Raw genomic sequence first — 17,180 nt, 5'->3', positions numbered from 1 at the left:
TGATCCATGCTGGAATCTCATGGGTCTTCTCATTCTGCAGAAACAGGCAGAGAAACCAACTGCTTGACCGCAGGTAAAAAGTGGGTTCTGTGTGGGATCCCAGAAGGCACATAGAGCGGGATTCCTGATCAGGGCACGATTCCAGATTGGAATCAGGTAGAATTCTGGAGTGTATCTGGGCTGGATTCCAGAGAAGGATCAGATGGTATTTACGGAGCAAGATTGGAGCAGAATGGATACAGTAGGATCTGGTGGGATTCCAGAGTAGTTCCTACTCTCTGTGGGCTCTTCAGCCAGATCCAGCCCATGTGATGGGGACAGGGACAGGATAACACTGACCCTCACTCTTACCTTGGCAAGAAACACCACCTAAATGATCCGTGGTGCCAGATCCACCCCCTTCCCTCTCCCTGCAAATTGCTGGCAGAGCTCATCCTGCTGCTCCCACCGAACCTGCAGCAGCCCTTCCCAAGAGATTGACTTCCTGTTTTCCCATGTTTTAAACACAAGAATTACAATTATTCCAAATGTTTTAATTCGGGTGGGAAAATATTCTGGTTCGGGAAATAAATCCCAGTTCTCTCCTCCAGCGTCCAGCAGTTCCTCTCTGGGAACCAGCAATGTAATAGGGGACATGGGGGACTGGGATGAGGACACTGGGAGAGGACTGAGAACATCACGAGCTTGGAGTTGGGACAGCAGGAGTGGGATGAGGATATGACACTCATACCAGATCCATCGCTTGGGATTTATTTCCCACTCTGTGTCCTGTGTCCAGGAGCCGAGATGGGGGACATGGGGACCAGGAATCATGGGAACATGGTGGGGCTTGGATACAGGTGATCTACGCATGGGGGATATAGGGAAGGATACAGGGCACATGGGGAGTGTGGATCCAGGGAACACAGAGATCCAGGGAATGTAGGGACCTGGAGGACATCATGGGGACACAGGGGCCAAGGTGACACACGCAGCTGGGATCCAGAGGACATAGGAATGAAGGACACTGTGACTGGGGACACCAGGAGCTGGTTGGGGACACAAACACCAAGAATGGGGACACTGGGACGGATGCCCCTTTATTCCCTGCTGGACACAGCCCCCTCCTCACTGCTCATCTTGGGCTGCCCAGTCCTGCCTCCACCAAGGAGCAGACGGCTGTAGGCCCCGCAGCGTTTCCACAGCTCAGCTGGCGTTCCTGTCTCCACCACAGCTCCGTGTTCCAGCACCACGAGGCGATCAGCAGCATCCAGCACCCGCGGCCGGTGGGATACGACCAGCACTGTCCGGGCCAGCCCAGTGCGCACCCAGCGCTGTGCCTGGGGCCAGAGAACCCTTATCCTATCCTATTCAACCCAGTCCTACCCAGTCCCATCTGATCCCACCCAATCCCAACCATCCTAGCCCACCCCACTGTCCCATTCCTCTCAGTCTCACCCTATCCCCATCACCATATTCCTGCCATGCCACCTCCCTGTTCTCCATCCCATCCTCATGCCCACTATGTCGTCCTGTCCACACTATCCACACTGTCCCATCCCAGTCCCATCACCTCAGCTCTTCCAATCACATTTCATCTCTGTCCTCATCCCAGCATTCCCATCCCCTCCATTCCCACCCCATCCCATCCCATCCCACCCTCTCACATATTTTTGTCTTCATCCCTTCATTCTACTTTCCTGCCATCCTACATCCTCCATCCCATCCTCACCATTCCCATCCTACTATCCTGTCCCATTCCCCCACCTTGTTGACCTACACCACCCCATCCAACCCCTGTCTTCATCACATCATTCCCACTCCATCCCACTATCCCTTATTCCCACTACGCCATCTCATCAGTCCCCATCCCCCCATTCCAGCCCACTCCTCCACTCTCATACCATCCCACTCCTCCACTCCCATAGCATCATACCCCATTTCCACTAATTGTGCCCCAACCCCAATCAACCCCCTCCATCCCACCCCACTCACCGCTCCCTTGTCTCCATCATCCAGCGCCTCGTCGAGGATGAGGACGGCCGGCCGCCGGAGCAGAGCCCGGGCCAGAGCCACACAGCGCCGCTCCCCTGCTGCCAGCCGCCCCCCACGCTCTCCCACCTCTGCAGGAGGAAGTCCATGGGATCAGCAGGATCCAGCCCCATGGTTCCCCCTCTTTTCCCCACCCCCTGTGCTAGCCCCCTTTGAGGGAGGGGATCCTGGGATCAGTGGGATCCCAGCCCAAGAGGTCCTCCACTTTCCCCTACCCCCAACACTTATTCATCACTGTAGGAGCAATCCCACGAGATCAGTGGGATCTGGCCTCTGGGATCCCCCCACACCCCATCATCAGCCACCCACCACACTCCCACGTCTCTGCTAGAGGATCTTGGGATTAGGGGGATCTGTCCTAGGGGTGCCCCATCCCCCCAGCTCTCACCAGTGTCCCAGCCCTACTCCAACCCCAGGATGAAGCCCCAGGATTCCCTTGGGATCCCCCCAGCTCTCACCGGTGTCCCAGCCCTGCTCCAGCCCCTGGATGAAGTCCATGGCTCCAGCAGCAGTGGCGGCCTCCCGCAGCTCTGACTCTTCACAGTGCTCCAGCCCCAGCAAGACGTTCTCACGGATCGTTCCGGAAAACAGGACAGGATCCTGCTCCACCAGCACCACCTGCCCCAGCCCCAAGTCCTGTGATGCCATCTTGGCTCCTGGTGTCCCCATCCCTGTTCCACAGCCCCATCCCACCTTGGTGTCCCCACAATTTCCATCCCTGATCCTGCTGTCCCCATCTGTGTCCCCAGTGTCCTGATCCCTGAATTCCCACTTTCCCCATCCCCACTCCTGTCATCCCCATCCCATTTGTCAGCATCCCCATCCTATTTCCTGTTGTCCCCATCCCACTTCATTGTCCCCATCCTGTTCCTGGTGTCCCCATCCCTCTTCCCATTGTCCCCATTCCTGCTCCCGGTGTCTCCACCCATGCTTCCCAGGTCCCAATTCCATTTCAGTGTCCTCATCCCTGTCCCCATTGTCCCCCTTCTATTCCCAGTGTTCCGGGTGTCTCTGCTGTCCTCACCTTCCGGTGCAGGTACTGGTGTTCGTATTCTGGCAGTGGGATCCCATCCAGCAGCACCTTCCCACTCCCAGGATCCCGCAGCCGCTCCAGCAGTGCCACGGCCGTGCTCTTCCCACTTCCATTGGGCCCCGCCAGTGCTGTCACCTCCCCGGAACGCACCTCGAAGGATACGTCCTGTGGGATGGGGACACATGATGCCCGAATTCCCAGCCCCGGGAATCCCACCGTCCCTGGGATGCACCTTGAAGGACACATCCCGTGGGATGGACAGGATGATGCTGGAATTCCCACCCCAGGGAATGTGCAGTCTTCCCCCGGATCTGCCTCAAAGAATGCATCCTGTGGAATGACAACAGAATTCCCACCCCTGGGAAACCCCACCTTCCCCCATACCCACCTTCAGCACAGGGTGCTTTGGATTTCCAGGATATGTGAAGGAGACGTTCTGAAAAGCAATGTGGCCCTGAAGCTCAGGGGGCTCCCGCGTCCCCCCAACATTCCCTGTGGGTTTCCGATCCAGGTATTCCCAGATCTTCTGTCCAGCACCTGCGTTGTTCAGGAATTCATTGAAGCCATAGAGCAGCACCTGGGGAGAGGGAAGGGGGTGGCACCGGGATGGACAGAAAGATGGATGTATGGACAGACATGTGGATTCCGTGGGATCACCTGAACATGCTTGCCAACCGTGTCCTGGTACAACAGGAAGGTGACAAGGGCCCCAGGAGTAATGGTGCCATCACGGAGCTGCTGGTGGCTCTGGAAGAGCACCAGGACCCGGATGGCCAGTTCGAGCACCTGTGGGTGGGAACAGGGATACTGATGATATCTCCATCCCATTCCTGGTGTCCCCATTCCTGGTGTCCCCATCCTGCTCCTGGTGTCTTCATCCTTGTTCCTGCTGTTCTCATTCCACTCCTGGTGTCTCCATCCCACTTTTGATTTCCTCATTCCTGATCCCGGTGTTCCCAACCTTTGTCCCAGTATCCCCAGTCTTGCTTCTAATGTCACCATTCCCATTCCCGGCACGGCAATTCCTGATCCCAATGCCCCTGTTCTGGTTGTCTCCATTCCTGGTGTCCCCATTCTGCTCTCAGTGATCCCATCTCAGCTGCCAATTTCCCATTCCTGGTCCCAGTGTCCCCATTCCTAGTACCCATCATTCCTAGTGTCCCCATTCCCATTCCCGCTCCCCCCTGACCCTCTGGAAAAGGGTGAAGAGCGCCAGCTCCAGCTCCATCCGCTCCTTCAGCCTCAGCTCCTTTGCCAGGTTCAAGCTGTGCCGCTCCTCCTCCTCCTCCTCCGCCGAAAAGATACGGATTGTCTCGATGGCACCAACAGATTCCTGCACCCCTGAGGCTGTCTGGGCAGATGCTTCCAGCATGGATCGCTGAAGTGCCTGTGGCAGCATTGGGGGGTCTCCAGTTTTCCCAGGTCACCTTCCTGGCCCACCATCCACATCCCATCCCCAGCATTCCCATCCCACCACACCCATTGCATCCTCACTATTGCATTCCCACCATCCCACACCCTTCTCTCCCATGCCCACCATTGCCATCCATTCTCCCAGTCCTCATCCCACCATCCCCATTCCCACTGTCTCATCCCATCCTCACCATTCTCATTCCCAGCATCCCATTCCTCTGGTCCTCATCCAACCACCACATCCCAACCCATCTCCCTGGCTTATCCTATCATCCAATCCCATCCTGTCCTTTCCCCATTCCATCCTGTTCCCACCATTCCATCTCATCCAATCCCATCCTGTCCCTTCCCCACCATTCCATTCTATCCCCATGCCAGCATTCCTACCATCCCATTCCCCTGGTCTCCATCCCATCTCATCCCACCATTTCCATCTCCATTGTTTTCCTTTCCAGACCCCATCAACCTCATTCCATCCCATCGCCACCATCCCATTCCCCTGGCCTCCGTCTCAACTCCACCATTCCCACCCCCTTATCCCACCTATGTGTCCCCCTCCCACTCTTTCCCTCCTGTATTCCTGACCCGTTTCCGGGCACTCTGGATGCGGCGGATGGTGATTCCAAGGGGCAGCTCCAGCAGTGCCAGCAGTGCCAGCCCTGGTGCCAGCCCCACCATGAATGCCCCCACCACCAGTGCCATTCCTAGGCTTCGGAACAGGTGGTTGGCTCCAGTCGGCACTGCCGTGCACACCCGTGGTACTTCCATGGAAAACTGAGCCAAGAGCTCGGCTGCAGGACGGGAAAAGAGGTTGAGATCACTGTAAGAATAGACTCCATGGGGTTTAGTTATGGGGGTAAAAATAGGGACAAGAGATCTTTAAAGCTGAGTTTTAGAACATGAAGGTTTATTGCGAAATAAAGTGGGGGTGAGAGGCCTGTGAGCCGCAAGACACGACTCCAAGCAGGCCAGCAGAAAGGGGAGAGAGAGAGAGAGAACAGAAAGAAGAGAGCAAAAGAGAGCGATTTGCCATTTACAATACAATAAATTGTCTTCTCTGTTGAATATTCAACTCTTCTTTAATCAATCTAAGACAAACTACAAATCCTACAGCATTTACATACAACCTATAAGAATCGTCACATTACCATATGGGGTCATGTTTCAAACCTTAAAAAACTGTCTTTTTTGGGATTTCTACCAGGCAGGTAGGGTCTGCTCTGACCCTTGGACCTGCCTGGGCAGAGGGCATCGTTCTATCAAGAAGGGGGATTACCTTCTGTGGCTACACCATTGTTTTTTAGTTACTCTACAGCTCGAACCTTGTCTGCATTTCCATCTCACTCATATTTTCCATATCCTCAACATCTCTTGCAAGGTAATCATATCTACAAGGCTTCCCTATTTCATCTTCCCCAACAGATCACGGTGGGTGGGGATGGGATGATGGGAATGGGTATGGAGATGGTCAGGGTGGAATGGGATGGGACAGTGGAGATGGGATGGTGGGAATGGAGATGGTGGGATGGGATGGTGGGGATGGTAGGATGAAACTGGGGAGCTGCAATGGGATGAAGGCATGGGAATGAGAATAATGGGGATGGGGCAGTGGATAGAATGGGCAAGTGGGATTAAGACAGGGTGGGACATTGGAGCAGGATGAAACCAGGAAGACTGGATAGGGTGGAATGGGATGGGATGGGATGGTGGGAGTAGGAATGATGGGGATGGAATGGTGGGATGACCTAGTGGACAGGTGAGATAGGATGGGATGGGAATGGGGGTGGGATGGTGGGGACAGGATGGAACGTGGGGATGGGAACTGGGGTGACAGGATAGTTGTGATGGGACGGGACAGGTGGGATGGGTTAGGTGTGCTGGGGCTGGGCCATGCTCTGTTACCTGCCGGCGTTCCCTGGAAGAAATCCAGGTCTTGGCGCACCAGGTGGGAGAAGAGCCGGAGGTTCAGATTCTGACGTAGACGTGCCTGTAACAGCAGGAAGAGGCACCCACGGCACCCGGAAAACAGCACACTGCAGGGAAACAGGGACATGGTGACATCGGGGACGTTGGGAACATGGGGACAGGCCCCGGGAATGCTGTGACCCACCTGGTGGCTTCGGCAGCCGCCACCATCCCGATGGCTCCGGCAGTGAGTCCATTCCCACTCCCGATGGCATCCAGCACCTTCCCAGTGACGTATGGTCCCAACGTCTCCCCTGGGTGTCACCGAGACTGTGTCACCGTGGGTGTGACCACTGACAGGGGGAGGCCCTGATTTGGGAGGGGCAGGACCCAATCAGGGGAGTCAGGATCTAATTTTGGGGAGATAGGACATAATTTGGGCAGGAGACAATTCAGAGGTGCAGGACCAAATGTTGGGGCTTTAGAGCCCAATTTAGGGGGTTGAGACTCAATTTAGGGGGTCAATACCAATGTTTGGGGGTTCAGCACACAATTTTAGGGTTCAGAACCCAAAATGGGAGATCAGGACCCAGTGTCTTGGAGGTCAACATCCATTTTTGGGCATCAGACCCTAAGTTTGAGGGTCAGCACCCAATTTTGGGGGGGTCAACAGTCGAGTTTTCAGGGTCAGGACCCAATTTGGAGGGTCAGCACCCAATGTTTGCAGCGTCAGCACCCAACTGAAGGGGTCAACTCCCAGTTCAGGGGGTGTGATTTTAGGGTGGTCAATTTTAGGGTGGCCACCACCTAATCAGGTACTCAGCATCCAGTTTTTAGGGGCCAACATCCAGTTTTGGGGGGTGGGGTCCCAAATTGGGGAGATTCCAAATTTGGGGCTGCAGAACCCAAATTTGGGGTGTCAGCGCCTGTCACCGCATGTCACCCACCAGCGGCCGCCAGCACGAGGCAGAGTAAGGCAGCTCCAAGGACTTTCCGCTCCTCCCAGGTCAGTGCCAGAACGCGCCAGAGGGTGCCAGGAGCCTTGGGAACGTCGCCGGGGGTCTCAGGGACACCGCCGGGGGCCGGGGGCGTGGCCCAGGCCAGCAGGGCCAGAGCGGCAGCCGCGTGGGTGACCCCGAGCCAGGCGGGAGCGGCAGCTGCCAGCAGCCCCGGCCCAGCCCCAGGCGTCCCCAGGAGGTGCCGAAATGTTCCGAAGGCTGCGGGGGTGGCGGCGACGGTGACGGCGGCGGCGGTGGCTCCGCAGGGACGGCGCGGAGGCAGCAGCCATGTGGACACGGCCAGGACGGGCAGGCGCAGGGCGGCCTCGAGCCACACGCCCGCCACGCCCAGCGGCGCCAGCAGCGGCACCAGCGGCGCCAGTAACACCAGTGCCAGGGCATCGGCCACCAGCAGAAGCCCGGGTAGGAGGGCAGCAGACGGCAGCGCCATGCCGGGACCGGTACAGATCGGTGCTCCCTGGGTGGCTCCCGGAGAAGGATCAGCAGCCTGTGAACTCACCAGTCAAAACCAGTAAGGATTGGGGTGCTCTCCAGTCCACACCAGTGGTCCCAGTTTAGACTACGGTGTTACCAGTCTAGCCCCCTGAGCTCTGCAGTCCACACCAGTGCTCCCAGTCCAGCCCTCCCAGCTCCCCAGTCCACACCAGTGTTTCCAGTCTAGCTTGGGGCACTCACCAGTCCACACCAGTGCTCCCAGTTCAGCTTCCCAGCAGCTCCCAGAAAGGTCCGTTAGGGTTTCTCTCTCGGGGCCCCGCCAGTCGGGGTCTGGCCCCGCCCCTTCCACCCTGTCCCCGCCCCGTCCCGCCCACCTCCCCGCCCAGCCCCCGCCCCCATCCCGCCCAGGCCCCGCCCCCATCCCGGCACTGCCTCCTTCCCCTCACAACCTGCTCCGGCTCCCTCTGCCTGGCAACCGATTATGTCACCTCACCGTGGCCAATCAGAGAAGCTCGTTCGAGGTGTGGGCGGGTCAGGCTGGGATTCCCGGGGATTCCCGCCGGCCCGGCCCCGCCCCCCCCGCGCACCCTTTTGGGTTTCCGGGAAAAGGCGGCGGCTGCTGGGAAGGTATCGGGCCGGACCGAGGCGGCATCAGTCACACCGGGACTCTACGGGACTCGAAAGGACCAGACACAGAGGAAGAGGAACCGGGACCCACACGGACCTTCTGGGACCCACCGGAGCCAACCGGGAGAAGAGCCGGGACCCCACCAGAACCCACTGGGAACAGGACCGGGACCCAGCAGGACCCACCGGTCCCCCTGCTCCCGATGTTGTCTCCCCCCATACGCCGGCTCCTGGCCCTGCTGGGCCCCGAGTGCGGGCGATGGACGCTGGTCGGGGGGCTGATGTCGGCCTCGGCCCTCGGTACGGGGAGACCCCAACCGGGGGAGGGCAGAACCCCTTTGAGGGACTTCGGGATCCGATTTGGAGGGTCGGGACCTGAATGGGGGGAGGTGGGGGGAGGAGGAGGACCAGATGAGGGGTTACAAGGCCAATTTGAGGGGTCAGTACCCAATTGGGGGAGGCAGGACCCGATTTGAGGGAGGTCAGAAACCAATTTGTGGGTCAGAACCCAATTTAGAGCTAGTGAGCACCCAGTTTGGGGAATCAGGATCCAATTTTGGCATTCAACATACAATTTTGGTAGCGGTCAGGATCCAGTTTTTGGGCTTCAGCCCTCACCCAATTCAGGGGTCATCACTTGGTTTCGGGGTCTTTGGAGCTCCTCACCCTGATGTTGTGTTCTCACAGGTGAGGTGGCTGCCCCGTACTTCACGGGCCGTGTCACCGACCGGCTGCCACAGCAGGATGCGACAGCAGCCGTGTGGCCCCTGGTGCTGGTGGGGCTCGTCAGGTAGGTGACACCGGGGCCACGGGGCCACCCCGAGGTGCCAGTGACCCCCGCGCCCCCCTGATCCCGCTGTCCTCGCAGTGCCATCACCGAGCTGGCCTGTGACAGTATAGCGGCCGTGGCACTGACACGGGCGCGGGAGCGGCTCCAGCGCGGCGCAGTGGCCGCAGTGCTGCGCGGGGACGTGCCCGGGCCGGGGGGCAGCCTGGGGGACACGCCGGGCGCAGTGGCCGCGCGGGTGACAGGGGACGCCGAGACGGCACACTCGGCGCTGGCCGACGTGCTGGTGCCGCTGCTGTGGACGTTGACACGGGCTGTATCGCTGCTGGCCGTGATGGCCTGGCTGTCCCCGGTGCTGGCCCTGCTCACCCTCCTGGCACTGCCCCTCTTCCTGCTGCTGCCACGCACCGTCGGGCGCATCGAACAGGTACTGGGGGTACATGGGGTGTGGGAGGCCCTTGTCACCTCCCTGGGTCCCTTGTCACCTCCCTGTCCCCAGTGTCACCTCCCTTGGCTCCTTTTCACCTCCCTGGGCGCCTTATTACCTCCCTGCACCCTGAGTTCTCTCCAAGTCCTTCCTGTCCCCTCCCTGTGCCTGTTGTCACCTCCCCATACCCACTGTCACCTCCCCCTGTCTCCTGTCCCCTCCCTGTCCCCCACCTCCCCCCCTCCCCATGGTGACCCTGAGGTGACTTCTCTGTCCCCTCATGACCCAATGGTGACTATGCACTGAGCCAGATGTAACCCCTCTGTGACCCCACGGTGACCCTGGGGTGATCCCATCCCACTCCATCCACCCTGTGTTCCCCCATGCTTGTGGTGGCCTCTCTGTGTCCCTATGGTGACTCCCTGTGTCCCCAGGACCTGGCACGGCAGGTGCAGGCGGCGCAGGCCAGCACCACCGCTCTGGCCCTGGAGTCACTGGGGGCCATGGGGACAGTTCGAGCCTTTGGGCATGAGGCCGGTGTCACCGCACGCATCCGGCAGCGCCTCGGCCAGGGACACCAGCTGGAGCGGAGGCAGGCGCTAGCCTACGCAGCTGGACGCTGGGCCAGTGGGGTATGGGGACATGGGGGTCACAGGGGGATGAGGAACAGTGGCGTGGGAATGGAGAACATGTTGACACAGGGCTGGGGGCAAGGGCACATAGTGGCAGGGGGCTGGGAGACACGGGAATGTGGTGGCACTGGAATTGGGGACATGAGGATGTGACAGCAGGGGGTCACATTGGATATAGTGGCAGGGGGATGAAGATACAGGGAGAGGGGACATGGAAACATGGTGGCCTGGGGCTGAGGGGCATGGGAATGGGTGGCCTGGAGAAGGGGACATGGTGGCATGGGGCTGGGGGATATGGTGGCATGGGGCTGGGAGACACAGTGACATGGGGCTGGGCTGACACCCTGTGTCCCTGTGTCCCCAGTTCCCTTCACTGGCCCTGAAGCTGGCAGTGCTCCTCTTGGGGGGATACTTGGTGGCTGTGGGGACTGTCACCCCTGGGGAGCTAGTCACCATCCTCATGTGCCAGCTGCACTTCACTAGGGCTGTGGAGGTGATGAGTGTGTCCCCTGCATGTCCCGAGTGTGTCCTCTCCTGTCCCCAACATGTCCTCAACCCCATTCCCCATGTCACCGTGTCCCATGTCCCCCCATCATGTGCCCATGTCCCCACATCTTCCCAGTGATGTCCCCATGTCCTTGTGGCTATGTTCCCATCCTTGTCCTCTGTGTCCCCAGCCTCTCCCTGTTGTGTGCCCTGCATGTCCCCATGTTCTCCCACTTATGTCCCAGTGTGCACCTGCCATGTGCCCACCAAGTCCCTATGTCACCATCCATGTCCCCAGCCTGCCCCAGCCATGTTCCTCCCCAGTCTCCAACATACCCCTGCTGTGGCCCCTCCATGTGTCCAAGCCCCATCCCCATGTGTCTGTGCCTCTCCCTGTCCCCATGCCCCGCCATGCTCCCCTGTGTCCCTAGATTCTGCCATGTCTCCAGTGTCCCCCCATGTCCCCATTGCCCACCATGTACCACTGCCTCCTGTGTTTCCAATGTCCCTTGTGTCCCCCAAGTCCTTCCATGGCCCCAGGCCATGCTATAGCTCCCCCATGTCACCCCATGTCTCCATACATCCTCCCCATGTCCCTGTGTCCCCAATGTCCCCCATGTCCCCAGATCCTGCTCCTGGAACTCCCAGCCCTGGCCAAGGCCGTTGGTTCTTCCGAGACACTCCTGGAGCTGCTGGAGCAGGTCAGGACAGTGGCACCCACAGGGCCACCATCACCTGTCACCCTCTGGGACCATGAGACCACAAAAACTCGAGGCCTGTGCCTGAAGGATGTCTGGGTGACATACCCCGGGCGGTCCGAGCCAGTCCTCAAGGTAATGGGTGACACAGGGGCGTGGGGAGACATGGGGGTATTGTGGACATGGAGGTATTGTGGACATGGGGGAACACAGGACATGGTGGGGACAGGGGCATGTTGGGGACATGGGGAGGACATGGGGAAATGTGGAACACAGGGGCACAAGGAGATACTGGGGACATGGGGAGCACATGGGGAGGACGTGGGGATATTGGGTCATGGGGGGATGTGGGACGGGGGGACATGGAGGCACATGGGACATAGGGGGACAAGCGGATGTTGGGGCCACGGGGGGACAAATGGGACAGGGGGATGTGTCAGGTGCGATCCCTGTTCCTTGCCACCAGGGGGTGTCGCTGTCGCTGCGCCCAGGGGAGGTTGTGGCCGTGCTGGCGCCCTCTGGCGGCGGGAAGAGCTCACTGGTGGCGGCGGCGCTGGGGCTGCGCCCCCTGGCGGGCGGGGCGGTGCTGCTGGACGGGACCCCCCTGACCCCCCGTACGGACCCTGCTCTGCGCCAACAGGTGACACACACAAGGGCCACCCCCGGGCCTCCACGGCCACCCCTGGGTCACCAGCCATCCCTCGCTGCCATCCCCCTGTCACCAAACCTCTCCAATGTGTTCCCATGGCTGCCCTGGGCAACGCATTGTCTCCAGCGGGTCCCCACAGCCACCCCGGGACACTCATGTCCCCAGCAGTATTCCACAGCCATCTGAATGTCATCAACCAGCCTCACCATGACCCTGCCACCACCTCATATCCCCATCTGTCCCCTCCTTGTCCCTGCCAAATCTCTATGTCATGACATGTCCTCCCATGTCCCCTGTCCCTGTCCTTGCAGGTGGCTGGTGTCCCACAGTGCCCGGCCCTCCTGTCTCGCTCCCTCAGTGCCAACATCACACTGGGCTGGGGACACAAGGAGGGGACACAGATGACACAGGTGGTGGCAGCAGCGCAGAGGGTGGGGGTCCACACTTGGGCCACACGGCTGCCACATGGTTACGACACAGGTACAGCACATGTCTCCATGGTCCCCCTGTAGTGCCCCCAGTGTGTCCCAAAGGTGTCCTAAATGTGTCTCAATAATATGTCCAAGGTGTCCCCTTGGTCTCCCCAGTTTCCCCAATGTGTTCCCATTGTGACCCCATGATGTCCCCATGATGTTCCCATGATGTTGCCTCACCATACCCAAGGTGTCTGTAATGTCCCCATGGTCTCCCCACCATGTTCCTTCTGTCCTGTTGCTGTTCCTTGACTATCCCCATGGTGTCCCCACAGTGTCCCCATGGTCTCCCCATGCTGTCCACTCCATGTCCTCTCTGCTTCCTTGCTGTCCACTCACTGTCACCTCTCTGTTCTCCCTGTGCACCCCAGAGCTGGGGGTACAGGGGGTGTAGCTTCCTAACATGTCCCCAGTGTCTCCCTGTGGTGTCCCAAATGTGTCTCCATGCTGTCCCCTCAGTGTCCTCATGCTGTCACCACAATGTCCCGTTGCTGTCGTCTTGGTATCCTCTTTCTCTGCCTGCTCCCATTCCCCATGGTGTCCCCTCTGTATCCCCTTTCTATCTCCTCCCTGTCCCCTCACTGCCCCCAGAGGTGGGTGCACAGTGAATGCTGCTCCCCAGTGTGTCCACGTGATGTCCCCATGGTGTCCCTACAGTGTCCTTGTGGTGTCCCCATGGTGTCCCCTCTGTCCCCAGAGGTGGGCCCGCGGGGAATGCAGCTTTCAGGAGGGCAGGCGCAGGGGGTGGCACTGGCCCGGGCCCTGCTCAGGACCCCCCGAGTGCTGGTGCTGGACGAGCCCACAAGAGCACTTGACCCTGTGACTCGGCGCCAGGTAGGTCACAGCCCTGTCCTTGTGTCCCATGGCCCCATCCCCTAGGTCCCCTAGGTCCCCAGTCCTCGTGTCTCCCATGTGCCCTGTGTCCCCTGAGTCACACCATCCCCTATGTCCCCTGGGTCACCATGTCTCCTGGGTCCCCACTCTCCATGTCCCCTTGGTTTCTGCCCCCCATGTCCCTTGGGGTCTCCTAGGTCACCAAATTCCCTGGGACCCTGCCCCTGTGTCCCCTTGGTCCCAATGTCCCCACGTGCCCTGAGTCCCAACGTCCTCATATCACCTGGCTTCCTGTCCCACATGACCCCAATGCCAGAGTCCCCTTGGTCCCTATGTCCTCTGGATCCACATATCCCCACTCGCCAGGTCCCTCACTTGTGCTCCCCACCTTGGGGTCCCCTGACACCCCCATGTCCCCCATCTCCACCACGTCCCTTCCTGTCCCGGCAGGTGGAGCGGGAGCTGCTGTGTCCCGGTGGTCCCGAGGCAGGGGAGGGGCCGGCAGTGCTGCTGGTGACAGGGCGGGTGGCCCTGGCCCAACGGGCCCCGCGGGTGGCCCTGCTGGAGGGAGGACGGCTGCGGGAGCTAGGGACCCCCGGGGAGCTAAAGACCCTCCCATGGGGGACAGCGGGGGACACTGGGGATGGGGAGGGGGACGACTAGGGCTGGGAGTGGGACACTGGGGATGGAGGCACTGGGAACAAGGATGGGGACACCGTGGGGGAGAGGAGGATTTTGAGGCCAGGGCTGTGACAGTGACCGAATGTGAAATCAACTAATAAATCAACAAATCTATACATCAACAAATCAATAAATCAAACAATAAACGCGGCGGGAGTGGGGCTGGGGCCGGGACCCCCCCGGCGGGGCCCCGCCGCCCCTCCCCCCCCCATGAGCTCATCGTGTTGATGGAGAAAATTCCTTGGCGGGGGCGGGAGGGACACGCGGTTGGGGGGGGGGGACACGCGGGGGAGAAAAGGGGGAGGACACGGGGGGAACATCGGGTGGACACAGGGTGCTCCCCCACTCTGCTCCCGCCCACGTCTGCCCCCCCCCCGGCCTTTTGGGGCTCCCAGGAGACTCCCCCCCCACTGTTGTTGTTGCTGCCGGGGCAGTGAGTCACGGCCACGCCCGGACTGGGAGCACTGGGAGGGGTTGTGCTGGGGCACTGGGAGCACTGGGATGAGCCATATTGGTGATACTGGGAGCCGTGGGTCGGGCTGTGCCACATTACTGGTGTTACTGAGAGCATTTGGACAGACTGTACTGGTGTAACTAGGAGGACTGGGGTGGACTGTGCCCTGTTACTGGTGTCACGGGGAGCATCAGGATGGGCCATACTGGTGTTACTGGGAGTTGTGGGTTAGGCTTACTGGGGTTTTTGGGGTTACTGCTGTCACTGGAAGTCGTGGGTTAGGCTTACTGGGATTTTTGGGTTTACTGGTGTCACTGGAGTGGGCCATACTGGTGTTACTGGGAGGACTGGGGTGGGCTGTGCCACATTACTGGTGTCACTGGGAGCACTGGGATAGGCTATACTGATGTTACTGGGAGCACTGGGATATGCGAGGCAGGTGGCACTGGGGTTGCTGGTGTAACTGAGAGCACTGGGATGGGTTGTGCTGTGCTGCATTACTGGTGTTACTGGGAGCAGTGAGACAAACAATACTGATATTGTTGGTTTTACTGGGAGCGCTAGGATGGGCCACACTGGTGTTATTGGGAGCACTGGGACCAGATATATTGGGGTTCTTGGGAGTACTGGGATGGGCTGTCCCACGTAACTGGTGTCACTGGGATGGGCCATACTGGTGGTACTGGGAGCCATGGGTCTCGCTACTCCATATCACTGTTGTTACTGGCAGCACTGGGATGAGGTGTCCTGTGTTATTGATGTTACTGGCACGACTGGGGTGAGCACTGGGATGTGCTGTGCCGTGTTACTGGTGTTACTGGTGTCACTGGGATGGACTCTGCTGGTGTTCCTGTGAGCTGGGGGTCAATCTGAGGCACGTTACTGGTGTCACTGGGAGCACTGGGAGCGCTTCCCTCTCAGTTGTTTGGTTTCCATGGCGACGCCCCAAACACGGGCGGGGGCGGCTCCCCTGGGGTAGCGGGGAGGGTGTGGTCCAGGCCCCGCCCCCGGCCCCGCCCCCGACGGGCCGCCCCGCCCGACCCAGAGCGAGAACGCAACGGGACCGGCCGGAGGTACTGGGGCAACTGGGGGGACTGGCAGGGTCACTGCGGGGCACAGGAGGGACTGGGAGAACTGGGGTCACTGGGGGGGAGACTGGGCGGGGCTTGGGAGAACTGGGGAACACTGAGAGAACTGGGGGAAACTGGGGGAATTGGGGGCACTGGGCTAGACCGGGGAGTATTGGGAGAACTGAGAGAGACTAGAAGGGACTGGGAGGGGCAGGGGGGAACTGGAGGCGCTGTGTGAACGGGGGGGATTGGGGGAAACCGGGGGGTCACTGGGGGAAGTGGGGGGCACTGGGAAGGTACTGAGGGGAGCAAGGGGGCACTGTGGGAGACTGGAGGAATTGGAGTGCACTGGGGGGAACGGGAACACTAGCAGCTCTGGGGGAACTGGGGGGACTGAAGGACTGATGGGGTCACTGGTGGTTACTGGGAGTCACTGAGGGAGTCACTGGGGATTACTGGGAATTACTGGGGTTTACTGGGAGTCACTGAGGGGTTACTGGGGGAGTCACTGGGGATTAGTGGTGGTTACTGGAGAGTCACGGGGGGGTTACTGGGAAGTGCTGTGGTTTGGGTTGTCTGTGTGTCTCCAGGTGTCTCCCATGTCCTGTATCACCATGTCTTCTTGTGCCCCCCTCCCGTGTGTGTCCCTGTGTCCGTCAGGTATCCCCAGAGACGTTCCTGTGTCTCCTCCTGGTGCACATGTGTCCCTGGGGATGTTCCCAGTGGTGTTCCCTGTGGGTCTGTGTATCCCTCGGGTGTCCCCTGTGGGTGTCCCTCTTCCCCCTCTGTGTCACCGTGGGCATCCTCCACGATTTTTCTATCCCACTGCATCCCCTCATGAGTGTTCTCTGTGCTTCATGTGTGTCCCTTGTATGACCCCAGGATGACTCCACATCTCTCCCGTGGGTTGTTTCCGAAACTTCTATGCCCCCACAGCTGTCCCTGTGTCCTTTATTGGTGCCTGTTTGTCCCCATGGATGTTCCTGCATCCTCTGGCCGTGTGCCTGTGTGCCCTAGCTGTCCCCATGGGTGTCCCAGTGTTCCCCCCGACGTGTGCCTGTGTCCCCATTGAGTGTCCCCACGGTTGTCCCTGTGTCTCTCCACAATGTCCGTGTGCCCCTGTGGGTGCCTTTGGGTGTCCCCATGTCCCCCTGTTTTCCCCCCAGGACGATGCCGGCGACCCTGGAGCTGCGGCTTCTGCTGCTCGCACTGGCGCTGCGGGGGGGAGCAGGGGCCCCCCCAGTGCTCCCCCCAGTGTCCCCCCCCATGCCCCCCCCCGAGTCCCCCTCCGAGACGTGCGGGGCAGCGCTGGCAGATGTGCTGAGGCGGCTGCGGGAGCTCGAGGGACATGTGCAGGCACTGAGGGGACATTGTGGGGATACGGGGGGACCCCAGGCCGGGACAGGTAACAGGGTCAAGGAGGGGGGACACGGGAGAGCCCCAGGCTGGGACAGGGGAACACAGGGAGGGTATGGGGACATGGGGGAACATGGGACTCATAGGCATGATGAGGGTACATGGAGGAA

The 17,180-nt window shown here is 60.0% G+C and overlaps 3 protein-coding genes across 5 annotated transcripts in view; 2 read left to right on the top strand and 1 right to left on the bottom strand.

Annotated features, from left to right (window-relative positions):
• Positions 1-512: 512 nt before the first annotated feature.
• On the bottom strand, positions 513-8,197 carry LOC146420849 (antigen peptide transporter 2-like). 2 transcript variants are annotated; one of them, XM_085047981.1, is made up of 12 exons: positions 8,077-8,197; positions 7,330-7,888; positions 6,588-6,696; positions 6,380-6,510; positions 5,063-5,268; positions 4,254-4,451; positions 3,722-3,850; positions 3,453-3,641; positions 3,056-3,229; positions 2,490-2,649; positions 1,975-2,102; positions 513-1,319 (listed from the first exon to the last, which is right to left on the bottom strand). In XM_085047981.1, exons 2-12 carry the CDS (start codon positions 7,829-7,831, stop codon positions 1,080-1,082), a joined length of 2,166 nt encoding a protein of 721 aa, XP_084904107.1. In that variant the 5' UTR covers positions 7,832-7,888; positions 8,077-8,197; the 3' UTR covers positions 513-1,079. The 2 variants fall into 2 exon arrangements, with proteins under 2 accessions (XP_084904107.1, XP_084904108.1); XM_085047982.1 differs by having other exon boundaries at positions 7,330-7,895; positions 8,077-8,186.
• Positions 8,198-8,396: 199 nt separating this feature from the next.
• LOC146420848 (antigen peptide transporter 1-like) lies at positions 8,397-14,349 on the top strand. Of its 2 annotated transcripts, XM_085047983.1 has the most exons (10): positions 8,398-8,763; positions 9,151-9,253; positions 9,332-9,677; positions 10,112-10,309; positions 10,674-10,802; positions 11,422-11,628; positions 11,960-12,133; positions 12,454-12,622; positions 13,313-13,449; positions 13,900-14,349. In XM_085047983.1, exons 1-10 carry the CDS (start codon positions 8,667-8,669, stop codon positions 14,110-14,112), a joined length of 1,773 nt encoding a protein of 590 aa, XP_084904109.1. In that variant the 5' UTR covers positions 8,398-8,666; the 3' UTR covers positions 14,113-14,349. The 2 variants fall into 2 exon arrangements, with proteins under 2 accessions (XP_084904110.1, XP_084904109.1); XM_085047984.1 differs by lacking the exons at positions 10,112-10,309; positions 10,674-10,802 and having other exon boundaries at positions 8,397-8,763.
• A 1,200-nt stretch (positions 14,350-15,549) lies between these two features.
• Positions 15,550-17,180, top strand: part of LOC146420847 (tenascin-X-like) — a 39,709-nt gene continuing 38,078 nt past the window's right edge. Inside the window, exons 1-2 of the mRNA XM_085047977.1 lie at positions 15,550-15,657; positions 16,821-17,059. Of these exons, the coding sequence (XP_084904103.1) occupies positions 16,825-17,059 (235 nt within the window). The 5' untranslated portion in view covers positions 15,550-15,657; positions 16,821-16,824. The remainder of the gene's footprint in view (positions 15,658-16,820; positions 17,060-17,180) is intronic.

This window comes from Lichenostomus cassidix, unplaced genomic scaffold (genome assembly GCF_008360975.1).
Source record: "Lichenostomus cassidix isolate B80296 unplaced genomic scaffold, HeHo_3.0 HiC_scaffold_45, whole genome shotgun sequence".
NCBI classification, from domain to species: Eukaryota; Metazoa; Chordata; class Aves; order Passeriformes; family Meliphagidae; genus Lichenostomus; species Lichenostomus cassidix.
This window is presented reverse-complemented; position numbering and strand designations above follow the sequence as displayed.